This window comes from Megalops cyprinoides, chromosome 15 (assembly GCF_013368585.1).
Source record: "Megalops cyprinoides isolate fMegCyp1 chromosome 15, fMegCyp1.pri, whole genome shotgun sequence".
In the NCBI taxonomy this organism is placed as follows: Eukaryota; Metazoa; Chordata; class Actinopteri; order Elopiformes; family Megalopidae; genus Megalops; species Megalops cyprinoides.
The window spans coordinates 18,762,842-18,790,706 of NC_050597.1; the positions used below are offsets into that span (position 1 = coordinate 18,762,842).

General features: G+C 43.6%; 1 protein-coding gene across 1 annotated transcript; it reads right to left on the bottom strand.

Moving 5' to 3' along the window:
- hs3st1l1 (heparan sulfate (glucosamine) 3-O-sulfotransferase 1-like1) lies at nucleotides 1-26,739 on the bottom strand. The gene is made up of 2 exons (XM_036546955.1): nucleotides 26,426-26,739; nucleotides 1-1,405 (listed from the first exon to the last, which is right to left on the bottom strand). The coding sequence occupies exon 2, from the start codon at nucleotides 1,157-1,159 to the stop codon at nucleotides 224-226; it is 936 nt and encodes a 311-aa protein (XP_036402848.1). The 5' UTR covers nucleotides 1,160-1,405; nucleotides 26,426-26,739; the 3' UTR covers nucleotides 1-223.
- Between the last annotated feature and the right edge of the window lie 1,126 nt (nucleotides 26,740-27,865).

Genomic DNA, 27,865 nt, shown 5'->3' on the forward strand with positions numbered 1-27,865 from the left:
TCACAAATTTTGGTCGCAGTTATCTGCATCGTTTCACGTACAGCACAGAGGATTAAACACTCAATCTTTGACGATGCCATGAGTTTCTGTCTCTTTATAAAACTGTCCTATTTATGCGTGACCTGCAAAGGCATTTGTAAAGGAGCATTGAGGGGGAGGGAGGGGGTCGATTGTAAAGTGCTTCACCCCTCTAAACCCCATCAGCAGGGAAGGCGGGGTCACCCTAGTGCCAATCAAAGGAGCGCTTGACCATCCTGAAGAAGTTGCGGTTGTGCTCCTGGAAGTACGCCCGGAGCTGCTGCAGGACAGTACCGTTGACCATAGGGTGGGGGCGCCCTTTGGACTCATGCAGGCAGCGCTCCCGCCCGTCACTGCGGATGCAGTAGAACCCCTTGGTCTGGTTGAAGTAGAAGTTGGAGGCCACTATCCGAGGCGGCAGGTTGAGGAAGCGCTCCACCTTCTGCAGCTCGGGCAGCGGGTCCCGGATCAGCGTGTCCCCGTCCACCAGGTGGATCTGCTCCAGCGGGAAGTGGCGCAGCCAGCCGCGCATGTGCACGTCGTACAGGCTCCGCTGGATGGCCTTGTAGCGGGTGTTGAGGGCGCCGTTGCGCACCAGGATGTCCTCGATGACCTGCACGGGCTTGCGGCTCTCCAGGCGGTTGTAGTAGACCTGGGTGTAGTCGGAGATGACACGCTCCGTCGGGTCGCGCAGGATCAGCAGCAGCTTGATGGAGCTGTTCATCTGGCGGATGCGCTCGGGCGCCAGTGCCGATGTGAAGTAGCCCGGCGTCTTCTCCACCGTGATCTGGTGCGCGCAGGAGAAGGGCATCAGCTCCCGGTACCAGTCCAGGCCTTTGGCATAGTTCTCGTCACAGTCGAAGAAGTGCACCTCCGTGGCCGCCACCACGATGTCCGGGTGGATGTCCAGCATCTCCAGCAGGGCACGCGTGCCCCCTTTACGCACCCCGATGATAATGCTCTGCGGGACCCGTTTGCTGGTCCCTGGGGGTCCCTCCAGCGTGGGGGAGTCCTGCGTCTCATTGGCCGGATTCAGGGACCCCGGCCCCGGCCCCTCCGCTCCGTGGCCATAGTCTGGGGGGTGGGGGGCTGCATGTGTCCACAGAACTAGGAAGAGCACAAATGGCAGGAGGAAGGCCATGAAGCCAGAAAAGGAGAAAGAGAGAGAGAGGGAGAGAGAATGCAGACAGACCAGGAGTAGAGACAGAGAGAGACAGAGAGAGAGGAGAGAAGGTGAGGGCTAGAATGGGAACAGGCGCTCCTGCACTGTCGCCAACTCTCTGAGCTCAGACCAGGTGGGCTGGGCACACGGGGCCAGCGTCCGCAGCTGCGATGGAGGATGAGGAGGACGAGGATGAAGAAGAGAGGCAGCCTGTCCAAAGAGCATCTGCAAAGAAGACAAAAGAAGATAAATTAGTTAAATCTTCCAAATGTCTCCCCTCTTGTGGTGACTGACACGCCAGTCCAAACAATGAAAGAGAAACTCCCAAAGCTGAGAGTGCTTCTACGGTGATAAGGGAGAAACGTCAATCACAACGTCAGGCTTCTTTCCAGCACTCGACTGGGTGTGGTGGTCGACAGTGATTGACAGCGCTCACAGAAATCTCCACACAAAGACGTATTTCAAACTGCTTTAGAGAGAATTAAACACCTTGTACCGAGAGAGAATTGTGAGACCTGAGTGCAGGGGGGACGGAGTAGAAGGAAGAGGCCAAACTATAGCAACTCATTTTAGCAAGTCGAGATTCTCATTTAAATAATGAGACTCAATCAATCACCACACAGGAAGTCCTTGTAGAATATGATAATGACAGACTTGGAGGCTGAGGGGAAGACAAGGCAAAAAAAAATTCTCACACGGAAACAGCTTTCATTCTGCAATCATGAATAAAATCTCTGCGATGATTAAACATAGAAAGTTTATCCAAACAGAAAAGTAACTGGTTATCATAAATTTTTGTTACTGTTGTCCCACAAATATCGGGAACAGATACAGGCTGTTTAGTGTGGGAGAGTGCCATTTTTTTATTGGCACAGATCAATCACAGAAAGTACAGCCTATGCAGAGAAAGTGATAGATAAAACTGCAGTGACAGCAATACAATCAAGTATTATATTTTGTTGTGACTCATAGAAAAATTCAATTCAATGCAGAAAAAACTCAAAGTTAGGTAGACACAATGGGCTGCATAGGTCTACAGGGGGTGGAATGGAGAGATATAGACAAAGATCTCCACATGAAGGTTCAGAACTGCAGTACAGGAAACACTCATAGCAGCATCCTAAATATATGGAAAATCAATGCATCATCATACTGTAATGTGTGTCTCATCGAGTTTTTTTCCCTGTTTAAAAAAAGGGTTGAGCCAAACAAAACGTATCTTCTCCGCACAAGTTAAAACACTGTTTACTGTTTTGTAGATATTCGAAAAGCCCAAAAGGTCATTTCCATTATTTATGAAATTGCATCCAGTGCTTTAATCAAACTGATTAAAACATATTTCCCTGCGGCAGCACAGGGTGCCACGGCCAGCTGGGCATTGCAGTGCTGCCCCCGGGCCAAGGGAGCCATTCTCCTGCTTACTAATTTATGGAGGAGCCTTTGAAGAGCGATTCATTTGCAGCTCAGGTAAAAAAACAAATCTGAACCCAGGGATTCCCCTCTTTCAGACCGCCGATGCACATACTCTGTGAAAGCGCTGAGGCATGACCACACCAAAGCCCTCGTTTTTTTATCGACCAGCTTCATTAGAAGCTGAGAGGGGGGAAAGAGAGAGCAAGAGAGTGGGAGGGAGAGCGAGAGAGATAGAAGGAGAAAGAGACCAGGATTTTCTGTGCGATCTGGAAAGCCAGTCTGTGGGGTTCTGGGGAGAATCGTCTTTCTCTCAACCTCAGGAGAGATGGCACAGACAAAATATCGGCTCAGCCTGCTCACAGCTTTTGGATGTGTGTTTGTGTGTGTGTGTGTGTGTGTGTGTGTGTGTGTGTGTGTGCGTATGCATATGCGTTTGTATGTGTATGTGTGTGTGCGTGCATGCGTGAATGTATGGGAGGGTTGCATTTTCAATTTGGAAGGGTCACCAGGGGGGCTGCTGGAGCATATGTGCTGATGCTGTAGCTAGCGGCCAGGCAGGGAGATGCAAACCACATATCTACCATCCACAGGCCTAAACTCCGCTCTGCGACAGAACTCCACCATAACAGAGTGAGACAGGTAATCTACACTGGACCCAATCACAATGAACAGAACCACAGAGACAAGTTTAACTGGAAATGCCTTTTAGGCAGTCATCCAGGTGAAATGCAGCTCTGGTAGCATGCCATGGAAGGTGAGGTCATGCACAGTCAATAACTGCGAGTTCATTGGTCACATTCTGGTGATCAGTTTTCCAGTCTCTACTGTTGGTCTTTATAAACGGGGAAAAAAATCCAACAAGATGCCACAAGCATCGATACCCTTTGTTCAGATTTCTGTATAATAATAATAATAATAATAATAATATTGAATTATGTTGAGGGCATTCCCTTTGTTTTCCACCTCTACTATATCTCTCCTCTGTGTCACTAAAGCTACTGTAACAGCTGTGTGATTTCTCTATCTCTTCTATACAGAAAATATCAGTCCCATCAAAACCACAATTCCTGTTTAAAAATGAGTAATAAATGAGAGCAGGACATTTACTGAAAGCAGTGAAATCTTTTTCTTTATTTAAAACTGTGGGGAAAGCTGGTGCCAGGTAACAGCGGAAAACCCAAGTGAGGCACAGTGACTAACAGGGTTACCCGTCAGCGTTTCGGCAGCAGAAGCTGTCACATGCAATGTTAACCGCGAGGTGCCCTGATGAAATTACCTTCACATCAAATCCCTCTTGCACACGGTACCCTTGATTGGGTGATTACTTCACATTAGTGGTTTTTTTTTTTTAGGGGCTCATTTTGTGCAATCAGATAAAACAGATATCCCGCCGCTTTTCCAGCTCTGCGAGCAATGGCGGCACCAGGGCTGAGGAGAAGGAGCGAAATTGGCTCAATGAAGATGATGATTAGCTGAATCAGGTGGTTAAGCACTACAGCGGAGCGGAAAACCTGCAGACACCGCAGACAACGCAGACACCGCAGACATCGCAGACACCTCCGAACCTGGGGTTCAGTGAACCCCGGCATTCCTCTGAGACAGGGAGTCCCTGTGTTTCACTATGCCCGCCGAGGGATGTATGCCTCACCCCCACACCTCTACGGCACACATAACTTTCTGTTATTAATAATTGTTTGAGGTACACCACCGCTCCGCCCATTGACAAAATATCAGCCAATTACGTTGTCCCGTCCAGGCCTTTTCTCATTGGCTCCCGTGCTCAGATTCATCTCCATCAGCAGGAGAGGAGCGTGTGCTCCTGGCCTCAAAGGTAACCAGACGTGTGCAATTACTCAAGCGGACCCTTTTCTTTCCAGTCGTAGAGGGGCAGGAACAACGTCTCATTAATGAGGAGCAGCAGGTATCTGTGGTGCGTTGCGCTCACCAGACATCATTAGAGACACATTAACACGGAATAATTACAAACTTAACAGAGCTTGTTTATGCTAATTGTCGGCAGCCCCATCAAATCCATTTCTTTTGGCCCACCCATTTTACTTAGTAGTCCATCGGCGTTTGCTACTGTCCTTTATACACACACCAACACAAAGGCCATCTTGTTATTTGAGCTTGGGTAACAGTAGTTCCACTTGGGACTGCCCTGCAGGCTCTTATTAGGGCAGAGGTGCACAGTTACAGCGTTCTCAGAGCAGAATGTTATTTTCAGAGGGGGAGGGGAACGTGTGTGGATGCCCTGAGGCCGGGCTCCAGAGTCTTGTTACTGTCGCAAACGAGCGCCTGCTGGAGCAGATGCAGCCGAATTGCCGTGATAGATTATATAGGCACAGTAAACTCCGGAGCCCAATCACTTGCACCACTGCTTCTGGTGGAGGTGAGGAAATAATGATCAGAATCAACTGCAGGGGACTCTCTAAGGTGGGATCTCCAAGTGCACTCTCTCTCTCTCTCTCTCTCTCGCTCTGCCTCCTTCCTCACTGCTTCTAGCTGGTTCCCTCCTTTTTCCCTCCTCCCCTCTCCCCTTTCTTTATGTTAAACTGAGGCGCTTTCGCATAGCAGCAGAGATGAGTGTGCGCTCTCTCTCTCTCTCTCTCTCTCTCTCTGACAGATGGTCGGATACATCCTGAGACACTTGCCTCTAATGGCTTCATCGGTTTCACACGTCGTCCTGAATATCACAACAGTTCCTTCTCTCTCCCTCTCTCACCTTGTCCTCTCATTCTCTCTCTCTCTCTCTCTCTACCTTCATCTGCCTTCCTCCGTATCTCGATCTTTGTCTTCCACTCTGCCACGCTCTTGCTTTCACTCTGTCTGCTCCTTGCTTTTTCTTTCACTCTCTTTTTAGATTTCAATACAATTCAGCCTTGCTGTACTGGCATGACAGACATACCAATACATTTGCCAAAGCATGCACATCAAACAACATGAGCAATACCAATACAGCTAAGAAGAAACACCAACAGTTTGCAATGGTAAGAAATTATGAATAAAAAAAATGGGATGCTTTGAATGACTTTTAGAGGTGTTCACAATGACTTCATTTTTTAAATATTGAATGCTGAGAGAGCTGCCCCCACCTCTTCTGCTAGAATGTAACCTTCATCTCAAAAATCCCAGCATCTTGTTATCTGGTTGGCTTACTGGTTGTAGACTGTTTGCTAACCGCAGACCAAGATCGTGCATGTAGAATGGGAGGGGTTGGGTCCAAATTATGTCTGCTCATGGCAACCTAGCATGACAGGGGAGGCAGATTTTTGCAACCAAACATCTGGCTACTTATAGTCAGGTCTGCCTGCAATGGCTAAAGCCCACCCTACAGAGAGAAAGCGCTGGTGCTGGCTGCCATTAAACTGATAACACATTCTGCATTCCACATAATTAATTTTTCAGAAGACAAGGAAATCTAATTACCGGTGCATTCCTATAGTTATGCTTAGATGGTGCCAAAAATAAATTCTTGATTAGGCCCGGAATTATATTCCTTCTTCGCATAATGGGTTTTTCATTTTGAGGGAAATATTATTACAACGACTGAATGAAAAACAGAACCGTGGTGAAAACAAATGATTATCAAAAGTTTTTTTGTTTCTCACAACTTAAAAAAAAAAAAAAAAAAAAACTTGTGATGCCAAGCACTCCTGAGAGGCCATCAGCTTTGCATTTGTGCAGTGGAACAGAGGTTATAAAGGGGAAAGAGACGCTTTTCTTTATCAGGAGGGAACACTGTGATCTCTAAAATGTTCTCAAAGCAGTCCCTGTCATTTTATGGTATCAAAATCCGATTCAGCATTTTCCTCTTATAGACTCCTGGTGATCAAGTTATGCATTGCAATGAATGTCAGCTTGTGGCACAAAATTTTTCCATGTGCGACCTTGATTTGGTGCAAAGTGATCCAAATGGTGCACATGGCAAGCCAGAGAAGAACCAAAAATAACATCATTCCAGCCCACCTTCTTCAGCACTGGCATCTCTTCACAGTTAGTTTAAACCAGAACAAGCAGAGTTTGGCATGCTTGGTGATGTCACCAGTAATATACCACTCAATCAGCTCAGTGGTGCTCACATCATATTAGGCTGACGGTAGACTTCAGAAAGCCCTCTCTTTAGTGGGTGAGGCTTGTTTCTAAGATAAAATAGTAAATGGCACTGATTAGTATGTGATTAGCAGGTGTCTTCCTAAAGGCTGAAATGGCAGTCTTCCAGAAGACAGCTGGGAGCGAGAAAAGAGGGAGGTTGCTGTCAAACTATTTTCGGAGCAAATGAGTAAGACCTAATCTGCGCCCACATCTCTTCCAAAGCGTTCATTATCTTTGGCGGGCCTTTCAGGCAATTGGGGTAATCTGCCATTAACTGGTACTGGTCTGACACGTGCAGGCAGCGCTTAGACACTGATTGTAGGGTTTTAACTTAAATCTTTTCTCTCATGCTGAGGTAATGTCAGAGGAACAAACACCCCTTTGAGCAGGACTGCACATTTCACTGGAGAACTTCGCCAGTCAGAGGAGGCTGTGGCAGCCCACCCCCCCAGCCCCGTTCCCCAGAGAAGGCTAAATAGCAAAAGCTAAAAGGTTTTGGTCAAGCACCCAAATACAACAGAACAACACTTAATTCTGCAAAATCTGCCTAATACATCATTTCTAGTGAAAAACTAGCAATACACAATACATCACATGCTGCTTGCTATTGAAAGGCTCACAAATTGAGACAGAACTGAAGCAAGACTGCACAACACTTGTCATTATGTCACATATTAACACTAATGCAGCTGATTTGTTAGACAGCCTCTAATTTGAATGCTTACTAGTTTGTACATGTCAGGTTAAATAAATTTTAAAAAGTAGCACGCTGAATTTCATGTGTTGCTGAAGTCACGTGAATCTGACTTCTCCCGGAAGAGAAAAGGCTGACTATCCTAATAGTTGCTTAAATCTTTTCAGCCTGAGAGGTTGCCTGCTGTTCGCGTAGGCTTTCAGGCTGTGAAGTCCACAGTCATTATTTGCTGTGACATTTCCTTTCTTAGTCTCAATGTTCAGTGGCATTTCTGTGGCAAGTTCAGCGGGATTATTGCTACCGCGATCTATCATGTTAACGGGTCTTCCACCGGCAGTGCAAAAGTTACACTCTAGAGGATGGTTCAGGGGCAGGCACCTTTGCAAATGATGAGGGTGGTGAATGCTTTTCCCCTCTTTACTACCACCAGATAGCTTCTGCTCATTCAGTGTGTAGCTTCACCACAGTCACCTTCTTTCACACTGCGATCGTGTTAGCGATTTGTATATTCTTCAATGACAGCGCTGTTTTGGACAAAAACCAGAAAATAACTGCAGGTCACATTCCATTACTTTTATTACTACTCACAGCATGTGGGACAGAAGCATCAGGGGAGAGATGCGTGTTTCAGAGTTCAGCTCACAGGAACCTAACGAGCCCTGAAACATATACCCAATCAAAAGTCCTATTCTACTATACTAGGACACCAATGCAGGACAGTAGAAAGGCTGGGGTGCTTAGGACAGAATGGAGAGCTCATCAGAGAGGCAGAGGCCATGCACACATGCTTGTACATGTACATTCACACATACGCACACACACACACACACACACACACAAACACTTCCAATACAAACACATACACATAAACACGCACACACACTACGCTGCCACCAGTCAGGCCCAGAGCTCTCAAATGTATCTGTCTGAGTAGATGCTGCACAGCACTGTAAAATGTGAACTGCCAATCTGACATCTGACTTTTCTCAAGGGCGCACACTCTGGGGAAGAAAAAGAGGCATAGGAATTTGCACACAACGTACTACTACACAGGGCGACCTCCATACTAACGTAAACAACAGAAACTTCACACCACTGCCAGAGAAGGGCTCTCTGAGCACATTTATAATAGGGCTGAAATACCAAGAAAAAAACGTAACTGAATACATGATCATCTGTAACACAAACCTTGAATAAAACAATAAGTTTTTGACAATTAAAAACAATAATTCACCCTATTTAGAAATGCATTTAGAAATACATCCATGCACGACATGAACAGCACAACTGATCTTTTCCTCAGATTCATGTAGGCAGTACATTCTGGAGGACCATGATTACAGGACAAAATTGCTTGTCACTGTGCTGGCAGGGTGAAGAAGACTTGAGTCGGAACGGAACATTTCACACAAAAAAACCGTGACCAAAATAACCCTGTCCATGGTCTTAGCTGGCAACTGAGAGTGGGGTGATGGGACTTGAAGGGCGTCTGAAAAGATTTTTACTGTACCATTGCACTATATGATAATAAATATGCAAATCAATCACACATGCAAGTATTTTCAAATATTTCTTCCTTTAGAGAACCAGAAAAAGAAAAATGAACTTGTTTAGCAGTTAATTATCTTGCTTAATAATTAATAAATGACACACTATTGGAAGGTACATTCATTTGTATATTTCAGAAAGTACTTATAAGGTTCCAATTACCGTACACGTTTCTAGAAGACAAATGAAAATTGTATGAATGGCAAGCAAGCTATTGTGTTTCTAAAAAAAATATATATGAATCTGCTTTCATCTAATACAGTAAATGCAGCAGAACAGCACGACGGCAGTGGCTAATTAAAAAGTTGCCAACACATACTACAATTGATCTTTTTTTTTAATTACAGTGGATAGTTCATGGAAAACAGGAAGAGATGCATATTGAAATAAATGTGCAGTATTTTAAAAGGACCACAGCTCTCTATTCACACTGGCAAGTGTATTATGAAGGCCAGGAAGCAGATTAAATTAAACCCAACAAATATTTACAACAAAATGAAAGTCAAAGTTCCTGAGCATAACCCTGAGAACCTGCTCTACACCTCATGGGATGCATTAATATATGAACATCTCCACACCTCTACAGCAGGCCAAGGAGGTATGAAGCCGGCATTAAAGCTGAAGGGAATCTGTAACATGTGTTTCTGTGTTTGGGAGGGACTCATTCAACAATGGCAGTGTGGTTCAGGCAGCCAATTGGGAAAGCAAGTGACCAATCAGGGCTCCAGACCAACTTGTCACACCAGCACATGATTTGGTCGCACCTTTTTTTTTTTTTTTGGTACAGCATGGTATTAATCAATGACTTTGCATGCTAATGAATAGTTGTCTTAATTTGCATACCCTAGTTTTGCATTGGTGTAAAGATTGACAGTGACTTCATAAAGTTTTCCTCGTATCGGTCCGCAACCACGGGTACTGCGTTAGCTATTGTGGTTGAAAGAAGTACTTTTTCTTCTTCACTGGCTCAGTCGGGCTCTCCCTGCCCGTGAAACAATCCAACCCTTTCGCATGTTAATTTAGTCGCGCTGTCTCCAAAAATGGTCGCAAAATACGACTACATGGTCGCAGTCTGGAGCCCTGCCAAGAAATGTACCTGCTGCCATTGATTCTGCTTGCCTGTTTTCTTATAGGCCTAGCTTTTCCGCTGATGCAGTAAGACTTTCTTTACATTGTGGATTTCAGATGTAGTTCTGTGTAATTTATGTTGTTTGAGTAAATAAAAAAATTTTAGCCTGAGTTTTTTTCTACAGTATTTGTGATTCTTAATAGATACAGCGACATCCTGTGATCCAGACAATTTGACTCTTTTTTGAGATGAAGCAAGTGGAATATTGCGCCACAGGCCAGTAATGGGCTTTTAACTCATTTAGAAATACAAATCCAACACCAAACACGGTCTCGTTTCTTTCCCCATCATTAAAGCAAACTCTGTTAAGCACTCTGTTTTTTAACACAGACTCAAACACACACATAAATAATGGATGAATTATACAATTAGATAACAGAATAACTTATAAGGATTTGCAGAGAGTGTATTGTTATTAATGAGGTCTGTGTAATAGTTCAATGAGGGGTCTGCTTGAAGGCCTATTGTTGTGAGTCTGGGTCCCCCTTTTGATTGGGATGTTCAGCTCCATGACTGTTAGGTACCTGTGAAATGAAGTCACGCCAGAACTTACTTGTGTTAAAGGTGATAATGTTTTGATGAATTGTTTTTTTTTTTTTCTTCAAACCCTCTTGAGATGCCATCTCCCACAGCTTGTGTTTATCTGCCATCCACCTCCGGTCTCCATCACTCGTTCCGCTACACTTGCCGCCAGCACAAAATGCACACAAACGAGCGCTTCCATCCAGCCAGGATTTCTGTCGATAGTAAATATGTGCTTAGAAAGCCTTGTATGACTGACTCGCATTACAACGGCGCCTTCTGTGAAGGGCCGCAAACTGCCAAGTGCTGGAACACTCAGACGGTGCTGTCGCGTGGTCCATTTAGGCAGGGGGTGGGGGGGGGGGGGGGGGCGATTAAATGATGTGCGATTCGGTGTGCTTTTCTGCGCATCTCGGGGTGTCATTCTACCGTGCAAACAAAACACTGATGCGAATATTTCAGAGACAAAGGCATTATAATGTGTACACCGTGGGAGGTAAGCCACACAGTCACATCTCCACACATACACACACACATACACACACAAATGCACACACACAAACATGAAGCCATCAGGAGACTTTCACCCCCCCACACAAGATTGAATTAGACCACCTCCGAATTCTCTAATTAACATGCAGATGTATGCAAGTACCGCCTCTAAAATCTAATTAAAGGGTTTTCTCCATGGGAGGTTGCTGTAATGTAAATACAAAGTCTCTATAAAATCTGCTCTTGTCCTTGTGGGCAGAAATGTTCCTTGCAAGGGAAAGCAGGGTGGCCTTTGAACCCTGCTTGGAACTACGTGGGCATCCATTCCAAATTAATAGAAATACAGTGTTTATTTGCTTGCATTTATCTGTGCATTAATGTGCAAATGTGTGTATATATGCACAAAAAGGTATCTGGTCCTCTAGGACACAACAGCTGGGGCAGAGCTAGGGGTGGGGGGGCTTCAATGGACAGACAAGGGCACACAGCAATACTGCACTTAATTAAACCCAATAAATTTCCATCAAAAAATGTAGCCATCTAAAGCTTTAGTAGATTATTTGGTCTGATGAGTAAAAAAACCTCCACAGCTCCAACACACCTGCCTCACTCTGTTATGGTGGAGTTCTGTCACAGAGCGGAGTTTAGGCCTGTGGATGGTAGATATGTGGTTTGCATCTCCCTGCCTGGCCGCTAGCTACAGCATCAGCACATATGCTCCAGCAGCCCCCCTGGTGACCCTTCCAAATTGAAAATGCAACCCTCCCATACATTCACGCATGCACGCACACACACATACACATACAAACGCATACGCATACGCACACACACACACACACACACACACACACACACACACACACACACACACACACACACACACACATACTCAATCAAGTAAATCCATGTGTGATTTTTATAAATTATGCTCCATTTGATGCATCACAAACATTGCAAGAACACAACAATATAGCTTGCATATCAAGACAACACAGTAACAAACTGAAGCATATCGCTACAGGATTACAGAAAAGCAGGGAATCTCAACTGTGCACTTTGAAGAGAACACGTACTACATCATCCGCACATCAGCTAACTGAGAAATCACTACAGTGCTGAAGAAAGCAGAAGAGGTCTCCGACAGGCTGCCTTTTAGCTCCACTGCTTTCCCCACTGAGCTGGACTTACATTCCGCTGCCACTTTGCAATATTTTGGAGCTAAAAGAACAAACTGTGCCCTCTTTGAACAGTAAATAGCATCTTTGTGACTTCAACCTCGTGAGCAAACCAGACACAGAAATAAAGTATATATAATCTCTAATACCAAACTGCTAACAGCCACAGGCTACTATCCAACTCAGAGTATGGAGAATAACTATGGCTCACCTACATCCCAATCCCACAATCCTCTAGCACTTTGCCTGTCACATGACAGCGCTCCTCCTTTGCCAGGCAGACAAGAAGCTCTCAGATTGTTTCACACATTCACATAATACCTGTAACCAAGTGCAAGTGCCACTATTCCTATAAAAGTATTCTGTCTAGCAGAGCATTGCTCTGTGCTTAACCTCCATGAGATAGTTATCCAATATCTGAGCCTCTCTTAATTCATGTTCCACTTTATCTCCTCCCCAGAGTGGATATGAATGAGAGCGCCATCCGCTTGCACCTCACAGTGATGGGAATAAGAGGCAGCATCCACAGCACACTTACAGAGAACAGCCCGTCACACACACTCACACGCACGCACACACACAGACACACGAACACGCAACAGCCCCACTATTTCACTCTCTCACACAGCCACACACGCTCTCTCTCTTAAACACACACACCCCACTACTGTCTGTAACACAAGGTGCTTTCTCACTCACACACAGACATACACACCTCTCTCTCTCACACACACACTCAGAAGCTTGAGCACTGTAGCACTTCATTTCTATTTAAGTCATTTAAGTGAGCCCACATGAAGAAAACATGCTACAAATCCCTGGTAAATTATTCCAGAGCTGAGCTATAAGTAATCCAGCTACAGCAGGAAGCAGCCTCCAGATCATATATGGCGTAATCAAACTTACAAATGAATCAATGTATAAAACACAACAAATGTCAGCAGAGGCAAAAATAGGAATGCAGTTGCGTTTTTCTCACGCAGGTGTGAAGAACTGGGCTGAGTTGTGAGAGGGAGAGAGAAGGAGAGGCCTCTCACCAAAACACTAAACACAGCTCCTCTGTGGAGCTCTGTTTTACTAATGTGTTGAGAGAGTGTGTTAAAGTGTCATCTTGGAGCCACCCTCCATTTTTAAACGAGGAATAATTATGCTTATCTTCACTGCACCAATTCAGTGCTTGTGCTGCTGTTGTGATGTTTGTTTGCCAGTAGGGGCAGTCTTCCCTCCTGGACTACCCACGTACAAAACCTCTGTTCAGTAAGGGGGACATTGTGAGATGTCACGTTTTGGATGAGACATTAAAACAAGATCCTTTCTGTGGTCATAAAAGATCCCACAGCACCTATCAAAAGAATAGAATAAAGGTGTTTCAGCCTTGGCCACCTTTCCATCCCTGCTTCAGCTCACCAATGATGCAAAACATTGAATTCCCTATCCTTTTGAACCAATTATATATTTGTTTAATTGTTGCTTTACATGGTACGAGACATGGCAGTAAAACTCGGCTCTGCTTACTGTTTTAATCAGTTAGCGCCATTACTCCGCTTTTAAACCGACGTTATCTGAACGTTATATACTCCTGCCTTCGCTTTTTATCTGTCTGTGCTCGTTACATCAGTTCATGAATAAGTCATCAGGCTCGCTGTCCCCTCGGCTCATTGCTTGTTTCTGCGCCTCCGTCTCTCGGTAAATTTGTGTGAAGTGTTTATGGGAGATAAGAGGCGATCGAGGTTGCCATCCCAATAACGCTTCACTTCCTCCCATATTTCCAAGCAGGCACACTTTACGAGGGATGCCACTGAGGATGAATCCCTAATTAAAGCGGGTTTGTAGACCCTATATTATCTGAATAATAAGAGACTAATAATAACTTTCAAAAGCACATTCAGCAGACTTGTCTATGCTCTGAAAGCCACGGTCTGGCAGCATTGGTGAGCAGTAAAGGACTCTGTGTCCTTGAAACTCTATCAATGAGGCTCTCCTGTATGCGTTTCCTTATAAATGCAAGTGGCCATTGACCCGACTATGGAGGTCTGCTGTGTGGCTGATGTAGCGTATTGAATTCTGCCCTTTCTTCCATTTTATTCAGCGAGCTGGGGAGACAGCTCCGGACAGCACAGTCCACTCTTCCCCAGTAGGGGAGAAAAGTGGGATACTCACCCAATACCATAAGCCTACCATTCAGTCCTACTCCAGACAGGGTGAAATCAGGTGAAATAATTGCACTGGGAAAATAAACCCACAAGATTACCCAGGGCAGTGAACCATGACAAACCAGAGTCACTTCATAGGTTATACTGAGTAAGGGAAATGGCTTGCCCCTAACGGTGAAGTTGTAAACTGGAAATGAGCCCTCGTAGAAGTGAGATTCTGTAGGGGAAATGACAACCTTTGTGGATGAAATAGTGAAGGGGAAATTGCTCCTCCTGGAGGTGAGATTATACAGGAGAAATGGCTTTCTACGGGCTAAGACTGTAAAGGGGAAATACCTTCCCTACTTTGGGTTGGATAGTCCAGGGGAAATTGACACCCTATCAGAAAGAAATCATGAGGGGGGAAATGGCTCCCCCTACAGGTGTAATCGTGTAGGTAAATGGCCTGGGGCCAAATGAATGTCACTCCACAGATTACGCGTGGGGACAAACCAAACTTAAAATCCTGACAGTATCATGGGGATGAGGACTTAAGGTACAGGCCTAAAGGAAAAAATGTTAAAGGTTCAAATCCCTGGCCAAAACTCACTTGACAAATGCATAGACTTGACAGCAGTAACTGTCAGCACTAAGACACTAATCCAGGGTTAGCTCACACTAGCATGAACATTTAGGACAGGAGTCTACACATAATACAAATAATTCAGTAAAACAGACGATTATTAATAAATAGACTGATAAATTAATAAATTAATAAAATAATCTGACAGTGATAGGCAGAAATCTAAAATGACATTTGAGGCAGCGCATACTCTTGCACACCATTTCCATCAAATCTGACAGTATAAATTTGATGACTGACAAAATGTGTCAAAAAAGTAAAAACAGCTTGAGTTTACACAAATCTTTTAACTGAACACTGTGGCTATTCACTGAAGATGATGACATATTCTTGACTTTCCTGCGCACTGAGTATCAACCCTGAGAAAAAGAAAATAAATGAATCATTGCATAACTACATAATTTGAGCTTCACAATTTCCAATTCTAACTACCACAAACAGTTTAAATCCAAGGGTACATTTGAATAGCACAGACTTTATTGTCTGTGTAGGAATGCAAGACAAATGTTTGAATTGGAGTCACTTTACAACAGCTCAGTTTAAAGAAATACACAGGCAGAAATTTGCAGATCAATATGAAATATGTCACACAGCCTTGGGGTTACAGATCCATGCATGAATCCATAGAATATATGGATAGCATGCATAACAAAGGACTATCTCTAGTTGCTATTAAAATGGAAAAAAAGAGACAAAAAGCAGGGACAAGGACCTTTAAATACAAAAAAGACAATGCAGCTCAGAGCTGCAAACCCCATGGAGGATGTTTTATGTGTCATATTCATTTATCACATTCCCTGTGAAACACAAAGTGTCCAGTATTTTGCCCTTTAAAAATTCATACATTAACGAGGTAATTCTAGTCAGAATTACATTAATTTCTCACAGCTCTGTGGAAATTCTACATATCAGGCTCTATTTGTTAGCGGTATGTGTCCTGTCACTGATGCTCAGGAGGAACATTTCATCAATGAAACACACTGTTTGGTCTCTAAATAAGATGGCAGCAGTTTGATTTCTGCCTTCAAAAAAAAATTGTCTGAATCAGGCTCTGACTGTGGAAAATTCCAATGCAGTGAGGCGTGGGATGTTATGGTTGTCATCATTTAGATCCAAATGACTAAGGGTTGGGCCTGAGCCTGAAAATCACCCATGTGCTGCTGGACTTTAACCAAGGCAGAACCTCACAAAAGGGTCGAGTCAGTGTCCCTCTTGGGATACCAACATAAGGCCTCCATGTCAAGACTCCAGTGACCTGACCACAAATTAATCCTTTTAAATGGAAAAGCATGACTACTAAAAAATGCAAAAATGAAACAAAATAATACGAAGTACAATTATTAACATAAAAAAAGACAATGCCGCAGACACGTTTGAATTAAGAGAGAGGTGCTTTCGTGTCAATTCCTGTGACAAGCCACAGTACACTAGGTTGCTAATACTGTGCGCTTGTCTTACTTTCATTCTCTTCCTCTCGCTGGCTTTCTCCTGCTCGCTGTCTGGGCTCCAGGTTCCGGTTTTGCAGCCAGGTTTGCCAAGCGCACCTTGTGTTTCTGAGGAGCCTTAGTGCATCCGGAGCCTGTCCGACAGCAGGGCTTTGTGGGAATTACTACAAAAGAGTCAGCGGGTAAGAAAACCGGACTGCTGATTTAAACATGGCACCCGCAAAGACACACTCCCCGCCCTGATCTGCAGATATAGCCGCAAGCTTCTACAACCAGGAAGCTTTCAACACAGCTCCTCATTATGTCCCTGTCAGCTCTCTCTCTGAGTAAAAGCACAAAGGAACGTCGGCTTCAGCCGCCCTCTCATCAAAGCCAAAAGTTCCAAACCGCTCGCCCTTAATTTTCTTTAATCAAAGTCTGGAAGCAGCATATCAGGGTTACAATAGGAGGAGAACGAGCCCCACTGTTATCCACAACATCTTTAAAAGTACAAGCGAGCAGCCAGAGAGAACAGCTTGTCCCCTCATCAGTCAGCCCAATCACAGGAGTGTGTTTAATGGGTGAAGACCCGTTTTGTCGGGCTTTATGTTCTCTCGCCACTGCTGAAGTAGGAGTAAACCGCTTTACGGACACTTCTGGCCAAACTGAACAGGACACATAAATCATACAGATGTGCCTAGTCCCACTCCCCAACAGGGTCAGTGTAAAACAGAGGTGAAGAAGAGTCCTAAAACAATATGACACATTGTCGTTAAGGGTATTCACTGTGAGGCCATGGGTATATGCAGGGCTTTAAGTGATGCTGATGAGAATAAGGGTGGGGGCCACAACAAAAGTTGGTCACTGCGGGATTCAGAGGAGTGGAGTGAACTCGGGTTTATTGTTAAGGCTATTCTTCGCTTTACACAACTTTGTCAAAATAATGAAAGAGGACAGAGGGAATGAAGATACATCTGTCGCCCAACTCCTACTTCTCCCTCTTCTCTTTCCTGTCACCCCTCGGATGTCTTCACGAAAGACAGCCAAATCAGATCAACCAATACCCCACATACTGTGTCAAAATAAAGGTTCCTCAAAAAAAAAGTCTCACATTACCATCTGAGTCACTGCCAATCTAACCCATCTCAGCAACGGGCTGACAGCACAAACAGCACAATCATTTACGTCTATGGTATTACTGATTCTGTGATAAACAGAGACTCCCTGCGCATAGGGAGTGATAGCCATCGTGGTATGACATGTCCTGCTCAGGTCTTGTCTGACTGCATTTGGGTGAAATATTCATTGGCGATTCAGCAAACCAATGCAGCTTCTGTGGTGTAATATGAACACCCACAGACTCTCACTTTCATTGGACAAGACATTTTATGATTATGACATCACCAGTGTGTTACCAGAAGAAGATTCCAAAAGTTCTTCTTAGAACTTTTGCTGCACTTCCATTTAAAGACCACTGCAGTAAACCATCAATCACCTTCTCATTGTTCTGCTCCCAAAAATTCAAGCCTCTAATATATGTAACTGTATTCACACAACTCTGACGTAGTCACAGACATCAAAACTGAACTGACAGCAATTACAATGTCAAGACATTGTGCCTGCATTAATATTTAATCACAAATTCATAATCAATATAAACTCATAATCCAGTTCATGCACCAAAAATAATGCCTTTGTCTTTTGTTCTGCAGCTCTGCATAGTTAAAAATCCTATTTTAATGTGTGGTGAGAGTTTATGGCTGGAAGTAAATTAGGCAGCTTTATCAGAGCACAGTGAGTAATGAAAATATATTTCAAGAACTGGGACTCTTATTAATAAAACCAAGAGAGAGAGGAGGGAGGGGAGGGGGGTGGGCCTGTGTATCTTTTAATACAGTTTTGACTCGTGCAAATCACGGCTTTTACATTTGCATGGCCCCGCTGAAAATTGAGTTTTATCCGGCAAAACAATGGAATTAAAACAGGAAATCGACTGCTGCCGTTGTTTGTGGTTGTATTAAAAAGTAATCAAACATTAAGTGAGTCATTTCGTCAGATTTAACTCGGGACTGCGGAACTAAGGGTTTAATTTGCCGGGCGATGGGTTTCCCTCAAGGGTCCTCTCTGCTTTCTCAGTTCCATTAAATCCCACAGCGGCTGCTGATCTTGCTGCATTTCCTACATTTAGCCAACATTTACAATGCTTGCGACACATAGTTGCAACACACGCAGCCCTGCCGGCTACCCAGAACAGAGGTCCTCATATTGAGCCTCTTCCGTCTGTCAAGAGTTCCTAAGGATACACTAAAACATTGCTTCTGTTGTAGCCATGCCATGTAGGGTTCCAATTTCTAATTGAACCAACCTTCAAACACTCTATGCTACTCTTAATTCTATGGTAAATTGGCAATACTAGTCAAGTGACATGGCAGTGTTACCTCCTGTCTCCTCCCACAGGTACAGTCATGATGATATCAGTAACTTAACTGATTCAAGGCAGTAACTTAATTGATGCATCCATTCCTTCCTTCATTCATTGCATCTGCATGGCACATTTTAGTCATGTCTCTAACATCCATTTTTGACTGCAGAATCAGCCTGGCATGAAATGGAACCAAAGCTAACTGAGCTGGTAAGCCACTATTGACTTTCAGTTGATTTACCACAACCAGAGCTCTAGCACAAGACATCACTGTCTTTTGTACCCCTCTTGGGTGAGGGCTGACAGCTGCCAAGGGAAAGACAGCTACACGGACATCATCATCCAGGCAAAGGGTTTCCCAAATAAAAAAAAATACTTGATAATACTTTATGTACCTGTGCTTTGCTGTGGTCAGCAGAGGCAGTGCATTCCTTTCTCTTCCTCATTTATGGCTTCAGTTTTTAGCACATACAGCAACAGAGGCAAAGTACTTATACAGCTTCCTGACTCCGCCCAAAGCTCACTTTTAAGTAGGCCAGCACCGCTAATGCTCGCAGCAGGCTGACCTGACATGGGTCTGCACAAACAAAAACCACAGAGGAAAACAACCCGCAACTTGAACTAAGCAAGCCAGCCTGGTTGTAGTTTTCCAGTGTTGGTTACAGTGTGGCATACAACATGTGAGAGAACACTCCCTGCACACCACATGAAATGTTGAAGAAAGGCCTTCAGTCAGATAATCCAGGGGATCATTCAGTGGCCGAAGCAGGAAGACAGATTCAGACTGCTGGCCAGACACCTGTCCCTCCTACCTACCAGTGTGTAGTTTACAAACTCCTTTGTTTGCCTCCTCCCAAACACATGCAAACCACTGACTCTACAAACCAACAAGGACAGGTGGACTGTTTTAACATGCAGGGTGGCCAGCTGAATGATTAAGCATTTCTAATCTTGGACAATTTGTTTGTTAATTGTACCTCTTTTTACAATTAAAGAAATGTTTGTGGTTTGGGGGGAACAGGGCCTACCTGTGCATCCAAGGGCACCAGCAGGAAGGACTCCATCAGCCAAAGGACCCGAGGGCTGGGGGCTGATGGGATTTGCAGGTTTGGGAGAGTGCAGACAAATGGGGCTGACCAACATGGGAGGTGACTGTGGGGGAGTTTCCGGTGGTTGCTGGTTGATCTTTTATAATTTAATGGCATTGGGATGTAAACAGCAAGAATACCCATGAAACATTTTAGATGTGATAGAGTGATATTTGGATGCCAGTATTTATTGGATTATGGCTGTTGTTTGAGTTAATTGATTTATGCTGTTCTATTCAGTTTAGTCCAAGATGGCTGATTGCCTTTATAAGAGCAACTCTCAGTCAGTAGGGGAAAGGTGGCAAAGAGGGTAGTGGGATTGAGAATCACAGTATAATTGATGTGTTCTCTGGTTGCCTGCTTAGGCAATTATTATTGGCATTTTGTTTGTTTCTGTTATTCTTTGTTTTTTTTTTCCTTTTTCTTCATTGTTAATTTATTATTATTTGTTGTTAGTTTCACGGTCACGGCTTGGGGAGAAATAAACCACTATCACCTCATCAAACCTTTTGACCTCATCAATTTTTTTATTATCGCCTCTCGGTCATTCCACAACATTGGTGACTGCTCTCGCCCTTCGCTACATATGGTGTCAGAGTGGGATGGCTTGCTGTGAGACCATCGGAGGCATGCCCAGTGTGTGAGCCGTATGAGGGACCCCCAGGTTAGGTTGACCCCAGTGTGAGGGACCCCAGAGATGGGTGAAGCACGGTGTGAGGGACCCCCAGAGATGGGTGAAGCACTAGTAAGTGGGGCACCCTGGGATGGGAGAAGTACGGCAGGGGAATGCGTGAGGGACGCCTTGGTGCGTGAAGCGCATGGGCGTGCTTCCCAAAGGGGAGGGCAGTGTGACAGAGTGCTGTCACTGCGCTCTGACTGCCATGCCAACGAGCCTGGCTCTTTGGTGTTGCGGTTAAAGCTGCAGTTTGGTACCCTGCAGACTCGGGTTTGAGGCCGGGTGGGGTAACTACTCTCACCCTTCGCTACACTTAGGTAACCTGTGCATACCATTATTTACACTGTTTACTTGCTTAAGAGATCCCATTACCCCCGTATTATATAGCTTACTTTACTAGTTTGTTTGCATATAGTCCATTTATAAAGTTAGACATTTACTGTAGCTGTTCAGGTCAAATAAGCATACAACATGTACCATGCAGTATCCTTTTCTCTAACTACTCGAGGGTTTCTGGTTCAAAGTTCAATGCATCTCCCTGCAAAATAAAATAGCCTACTTTATATGGCAGATTTATAGGAAGACATGATTTCTTTAATATTCAAATGAATGGGAGTTAATAGTGTGTCTCTTAATACTACAGGTATGTGTCCTTTCTAATCACCTTATCAAGACATTGAGATAAATGACTGCTCTCATTATTAAAAAATCTCCTTGGAATTAAATTAAAAAATGTGCTGAGCCTCATTTTAATGAAACACATTTATTCTAAAACAGCTTTTTAAAATGTATTTCATAAAATATTCTACCCGTAGACCCAAAGAAGAAAACAGGGCATGATTAATAAACATAAGCTAATTCTAAAGTCAGCGCATCAAGAGAGGTTTTAAACTAGCTTCATTTGAAGGCTTTACGCTTCCTATCTACAGGACAAATCTTACCAAGAGGCATGCGTGTGCATGCACACACACACACACACACACACACACTCAAGCACACAGACACACACACACACTCACACTCAAGCACACAAGCACACAGACACACAAGAGACAAACATACACCCACCCAGAGGCACAAAAGCACAAAGTGCATGTACACACATGCACACACAAAAACAGCACATTAGCATTATCACATTTACAAGAGTGACAAACAAATGCAAAGAGGAAACACACACACACATACACACACGTAGCTTTGCCCTCAAACTCCAATCAGATGGGAAAAATCAGATAACTGTCACCAAAAGGGACAGGAATTTCAAAGAGAACTTCCTCTGCAATGTAACACAAATTGCAATATACAGAGGGCTCTTCCTGAGACAAGCAGGTTTAGCTGCTGCTAACAAGAAATAAAAGTCATGAATAAATGACCTGCTATTCATCAAATGGAGTAATAACATTACTTTGACACATCTGAAATTATGACATCTGGTTATTCATATACCTCGTGACAAAAAAAGTCCCACAAAACCAATTTTGAATTAGATGTCAGCTTATTTTTTCCCCTGGTTATTCCAAAATGACAGTAAATTGAACAGAACAAAGCACAACGCTTGTCATCTGGTAGCGTATATCTAGGAACCTCATCACAATCCAGCCGCCTTTCATATCATTTCCTCAGGCATATTTCACATCCACGCTTTTGATGTAACGTGGTTTCGAGTCATGAGAAGAGAGAGAATCAATACATCTTTTCCACGCATCTCCCGATTTATTGTACGCCAGGCATCATGGAACCGCTCACAAATAAAGGTTCGCACACGGCAAAGCCCTACCACACTCATAAATAATGGAGCCTGGCATAAATATGCAAATCTGAGTATTAGCCTAGTTATGCCCCGTACTGTAAGTTACAGTGACTTATCTATTATGCATGAGGATGTGAGGAAGAAGAAAGAGTCTCTGCCAGCCAAGTGTTCAGATTGGCTTCACAGTCTTTCAGTCAGCCAGAACAGCTTTGAAGGGGCATGGGGGAGGGGGGGGGGGGGGCTAACAGGGGACATAGCTCCAACGCGGAAGCACTGCGATAATGAATGAGATCTCCAGAGAATGACAGTATTAACTGTGTCTCTAAAGTGGTCACATGACATTTAAAGAACTACTAAAAACAGGAATTTGGGTGTTCCTATTTCCTTGGTTTCCTGAAAGGTCAAACATGAAATCACGTTAGTACATAATATCAGGTGACATTTCTAAGGGGAATCGAGGAGGAGCCCTCGGCATACAATACACCCTGAATTAGCCCATATGCAGCACCCTAACAATGCCGCTACACTAATGTCTGAACATCCCCCAGTGAGCTCAGACAAAATCCACTACTTGCGGAGGGCAAGACTTTCTCATTAGCTCAAATCAGGGCAATCATTATTGGCACATGACAGCCTAACTCTTCAAGCAGTTTGTAAACCCTCACTGGCCAATCGCTGCATGATGTGGTTACCAAGCATGCATTAGCTTCACCAGGCAATGGTTTTGGAACAGCTTCTGCTTCACTCACTTAATTTTTGGAGTTCAGATTAGAATGGGTCATACTGATCCTGGATCACCTGTAATTGACAGAAAGTAGGAGCCTGCTACATAATACGCCATGGTGGCCTTACCTAAAACACCCTCGCACTTCTTTGAATCCTATCAATGCCTGTTTACGCACCATCCATTAACAGGCGAGGCCCCGACAATGATAAATGCAGAGGAAAAGCATATTAATTAACTTCAGATATTAGGAGATGGTTACTGAATCTGACACACATTAGGCTGAAAATAGAGGCGCTTTCATGACAGCTTATCCACCTCCTGAGGGACATTCTGAGCGCTCCTCTTCCCAAAAAGCAGTGAAATTTACATCTTTAAAATGTGCCATTCTCTCAGCAGACTTTTTAAATCCGATAACATAATCTCATAAAATATTAATGACTCATGTTGCATTTTTATTTAACATGTTGATGAAAAAAAATGAATTTGAAAAGAACTACACTTGAAACACTTCTCCCTTAAAAGAAAAACAAACATTTAAACAGATCTATAAAGAATTTAGATCAAAGATGTTCAAGGATATAAGCTGATCTGTATTATGCAGAAGATGTGATTGTTCTTTTTGAGAGTTCAGTGTAAAGAGCACCAATTGACTGGAAAAGAGCCATCTGCCATCTGAACAGCACATTGGTCCTATCATCTCAGAAGACAACTCCACTGATTTGAACCCCACATACAGGAATGCATAGAATGTTTCAGTCTGATGCACACTGAGAATTCTGTCCCCATGAAATCGAATGCACTCTTGAAAGCATTCCATCCCCACCAAACCTAATGTACAGTCTATCTTGTTGCATGCCGGCCTTTTTACCTCAAATCCTTGTCTTCTTCTCAAAAATAACACAGAGGAGGTGTTGCGGTTTTTCGGCCGGCTTCGGACAAACCACCCACCATTCAGAGGGCAATCAATGGAGTATGAAAATAATGAGCCCTAAACTCCACACCCCACCTATGCCTCACCATCCCCTCCTCAGTTCATTGTCTGCTGCACATGTCAAATTGTGCCGTGGACCCTCGGAAGAGCGGGGATCAGAGGGGGCTTGACCACAAAGCTCAGCCCCACCCCTCCACCCTGCTGCCACAAGCCCCCTGATCTGCCCGTCCGCAGGCCTCACCCAGGTGCACCTCAACCACATGTCAGCCCATCTACAACTTACAGCTACTCTGAGAAAAGAAGGGTGAGTATGTCTGTCAGTGTCTGTGTAAGACGGCATTTCTACCAGTGAGTATCTGTCAGTCTGTCTGCATGCATGCCTGTCAGTCTGCATGTGTACTTATATGTCTGTCTATTAGTGTACCTGTCTGTCAGTCTGTGTGTGTATGTTTGCTAGTGTCTATCAGTCTGTGTGCTTGTACGTCTCTCGCTATTACTGTGATTCAGTCTATCAGTCTGCGTGTGTCACTGTTAGGGTCGGAACCGGTTTCTCTGTTTGTGTGTCTCTGTCAGTGTGTGTCTGTGTGTGTGTATGTGTCTTTCAGTGACTGTCTACCCAGCTCTGTGTGTCTTTCTCTCTGTATGTGTACTTGTGTGTGCATCTTGGTTTCAGCCTCAGACTGGAAACAGAACATATTGCACACAGAACATGGGTGTGAACACCATTCATACTGCATATCATCAGTTTCCCTTTCAGATTGTGGCCAATGTGATCTAGATGCTTGAAACTCACTCCTTGAACAAGTTCACGTGGCAAACTTCCAAAGTTATTTTGTGCAGCATACGTACTTGAAACATCAAACACTGCCTGAAAAAAAGCAATCAAAGGAGGACATTTCAAAAGAGTGATGTTCTGACTGTGTTTCCCCTTTCTCAATTGCCTTTACTAAAGGCCATGCCATCACGGCAGTGTAAACATCACGCTGCACTAAATATGTAGGGACACGATCCAGAACTATAATAACCATTATTGGTTTCATAGTAGTGTAGCAGCTGACAAGCATTTAATATGCTGGGTAGCAACACCTTATTTATTATGACAATCACAGCCACACAAGTGATAGGTACTTTTGGATTTAATGTAGAGCTGAAAACTGTGGTTCATTTTGCGGAATACAATACAACCTACAATACATTTAAAAGCTGTTGGTCTTAACAGTCAAACTTCTAAAACTTCCCCCACACTCGCCTTTTAATTACAGGTGAATCATGTTGGCAGTAACGTGGCTGAATAAATATTTCTAAACAAATCACCTGTTAATACACTACCCAATAGCACAGTGATCCTTACAGTTGATGCAGGTCAGTCCTTTAATGTAAGTTACTACCCGTTTTGCCTAGGTGCTTAATCATTAAATTTCCAAACAAAACAATAACCAAGAAACAAGCAATAAAATTATGAATGTTGTATATTCAAGATGATGTCCTTCGGTCGTTTCCAGCCTTCCGCAAAGGAAATTTTAGAGGGGTGAAAACTCTCATGTGTGCACCGCTCTTGCAAGTATGAGGAGCGCACAAATTTTACTGGCCCTATGGTGTTGACGAGTGTGATTTTGCAAGGACTGCATATTGGCATCAACCCGCTCCCTCAGCACCAGCGCAAGGCACGGCGAAGGACCACTGGCCGAGACTGACATTTCATGCTTCATTAATGAGTGATTTACGCAATTAACTAATTACGGTTTTGGCAAGCCACTCATTAAGACCAACTATGCAATTTATTTGACAGATGATGGCCTGAATTATTTTATATCAATTCCAGCGTCAGATTCAGTCCGGATTTGTTTATATATAAAAGTTTAATCCCCTTGAATACGGTCATGTTAGTGTCAAATCACCACTTTCTTTTTCCTCTAAGAAACTTCTGCACTCAATTCAACACTTTCTATTGATCCCATTTACATTTAATATAATTGTTAACTGTATAGCTCTATATGCTACGTTGATACTTGATCAACATGTCCATTATGACACTCAGACTTTTCCATGCTGAGAAATTGTGTTTAGCACATATTTGGTTGAAGCGTAACACATATTTTTCACAAGGCACCATTTTATACAACATCATAATTTCTGCTGAATACGTTTGCAAACAGTATTGCTAAAGTGAATAGAGTATCCGACGCATAACACGTATCTACAGATGGATCGCTGTTTTGCTGACCCGACAGGTCGTGGGTCTTGAAGCAGTGAGTGTCCATGTTTCAGCATTTCGATTTCAATTTCATTCAATTAACATGGTTGCCTTGTCTTTTCTTGACTTACGGAATGGGCAAATAATCACACACACGGAGACGCGTCAGATGACCAAATGCGATTACCTTGCTTGCAATGAGCAGTCGCGGTAGAATCTCCAGGAGTCATCTTTCTTGATTTAGTTGCGCCGCAGATGAACCGGGGACCTCACTTTTAAGCCCAGCCAGCGCGAGGAGATGGAACTGCCGTCTCTACTCAGCCGCCTTCTCTCCAGCAGAAACGCATCACCAGATTCAGTCCCTCTCATCAGTTATTAATTCGACCAGTCAGAGACGGTGAAAGAGCCCCTCTTCCTTTTACAAGGAGCGCTTACTTTGATTCCGTTCCTTTGCCGATGCTGTGCTGAAAATGCCAACATTCGCGCAACGCGAGCCTGTTTGTGCCCTGTATAGCCGCGTGTGCCAGCGCTGTAGGAGGAGTCGTGTCAGATGACCAGGTAAATTGACGTGATGCCAGGACCAATTCTTCATCAACAGTTGAATGGCAACACAATTACAAACCCAACGGTGGCAATTAAATGTATGACGTGTAATTGTATTGATGTGTTTAATTTAATGGAATATATTTCACAGTCCCGAGATTATCTAGACTTTAAAATCTTATGCGGAAAAGGTCGTCTTCTCACATCACAGAACTGTGTAAGAAATTCCCTTAGCAAGATAATATATTTCAGCAAATAACAGTTAGCATCCATTATTTATTATTAGATTATTATTAGTATTGATGTTATTGTTGCCGTATTGTAAGTGCGTTATCATGACTGCTATTTTTTCATTACATCTTGTGTTTTCATAATGAGATTGTTGGTGTTTAATGCGTCCCAAAGCAATATACGGACAGAAGGCTGGAGAAATCAATGTTGGAATTATCAACAATATATTTCATTACTATATACCTAATGTGCTTTACTGTAAGGAATACTGTCTCTCCATCTCTCCATTTTTATATAGCATAGTACCCTTTTCAAAGGTTGGAAAATGTCTGAGACAGTAAAAGGATGATAAAACAAACAAACAAAAAATATAAATATATTTTAATTTTATACATTTTATTTTTGGTAAAAATGAAAACAGCTTAGGTTAGTACTGTACGGGTAAGCTCAAAATGTCCAATTACATATGATGGCCTTATTGGAAACATAAGGGTGTAAGTAGTTTGGTAAAAAACCTTAGGAGGTCCAATCCAGTAATGTCCCCTGAGGGGACTGCTCAAAGCGTGATCCCCCTCCGAGGTAGACACACCCCCAGAGAGGCCAAACCCCAGGGGTGATCAGGAGCGCAGGGGCTCCGCAGGCTTCCCCCCTCCTTCAGTCTTTTGGGGCTTCTTACTTTCCTCTGAATTTTACATTTGTTCACTTTCCACATTTCTTATTCCTGTGTTGTGTTTTTTTCATCTATCATCTTTGCCATGGCAGGTAAGACATTCTGTTATAGTCACAATGCCCATGACTGCAGACAGTGCATTTTGCACTCTTTAAATGGTGTTTGTTTCTTATGAGAAAAGGC

Bases quoted from the DNA above. Each gene is read 5' to 3' on its own strand.
- hs3st1l1 (XM_036546955.1), bottom strand. From the start codon at position 1,159: ATGGCCTTCCTCCTGCCATTTGTGCTCTTCCTAGTTCTGTGGACACAT.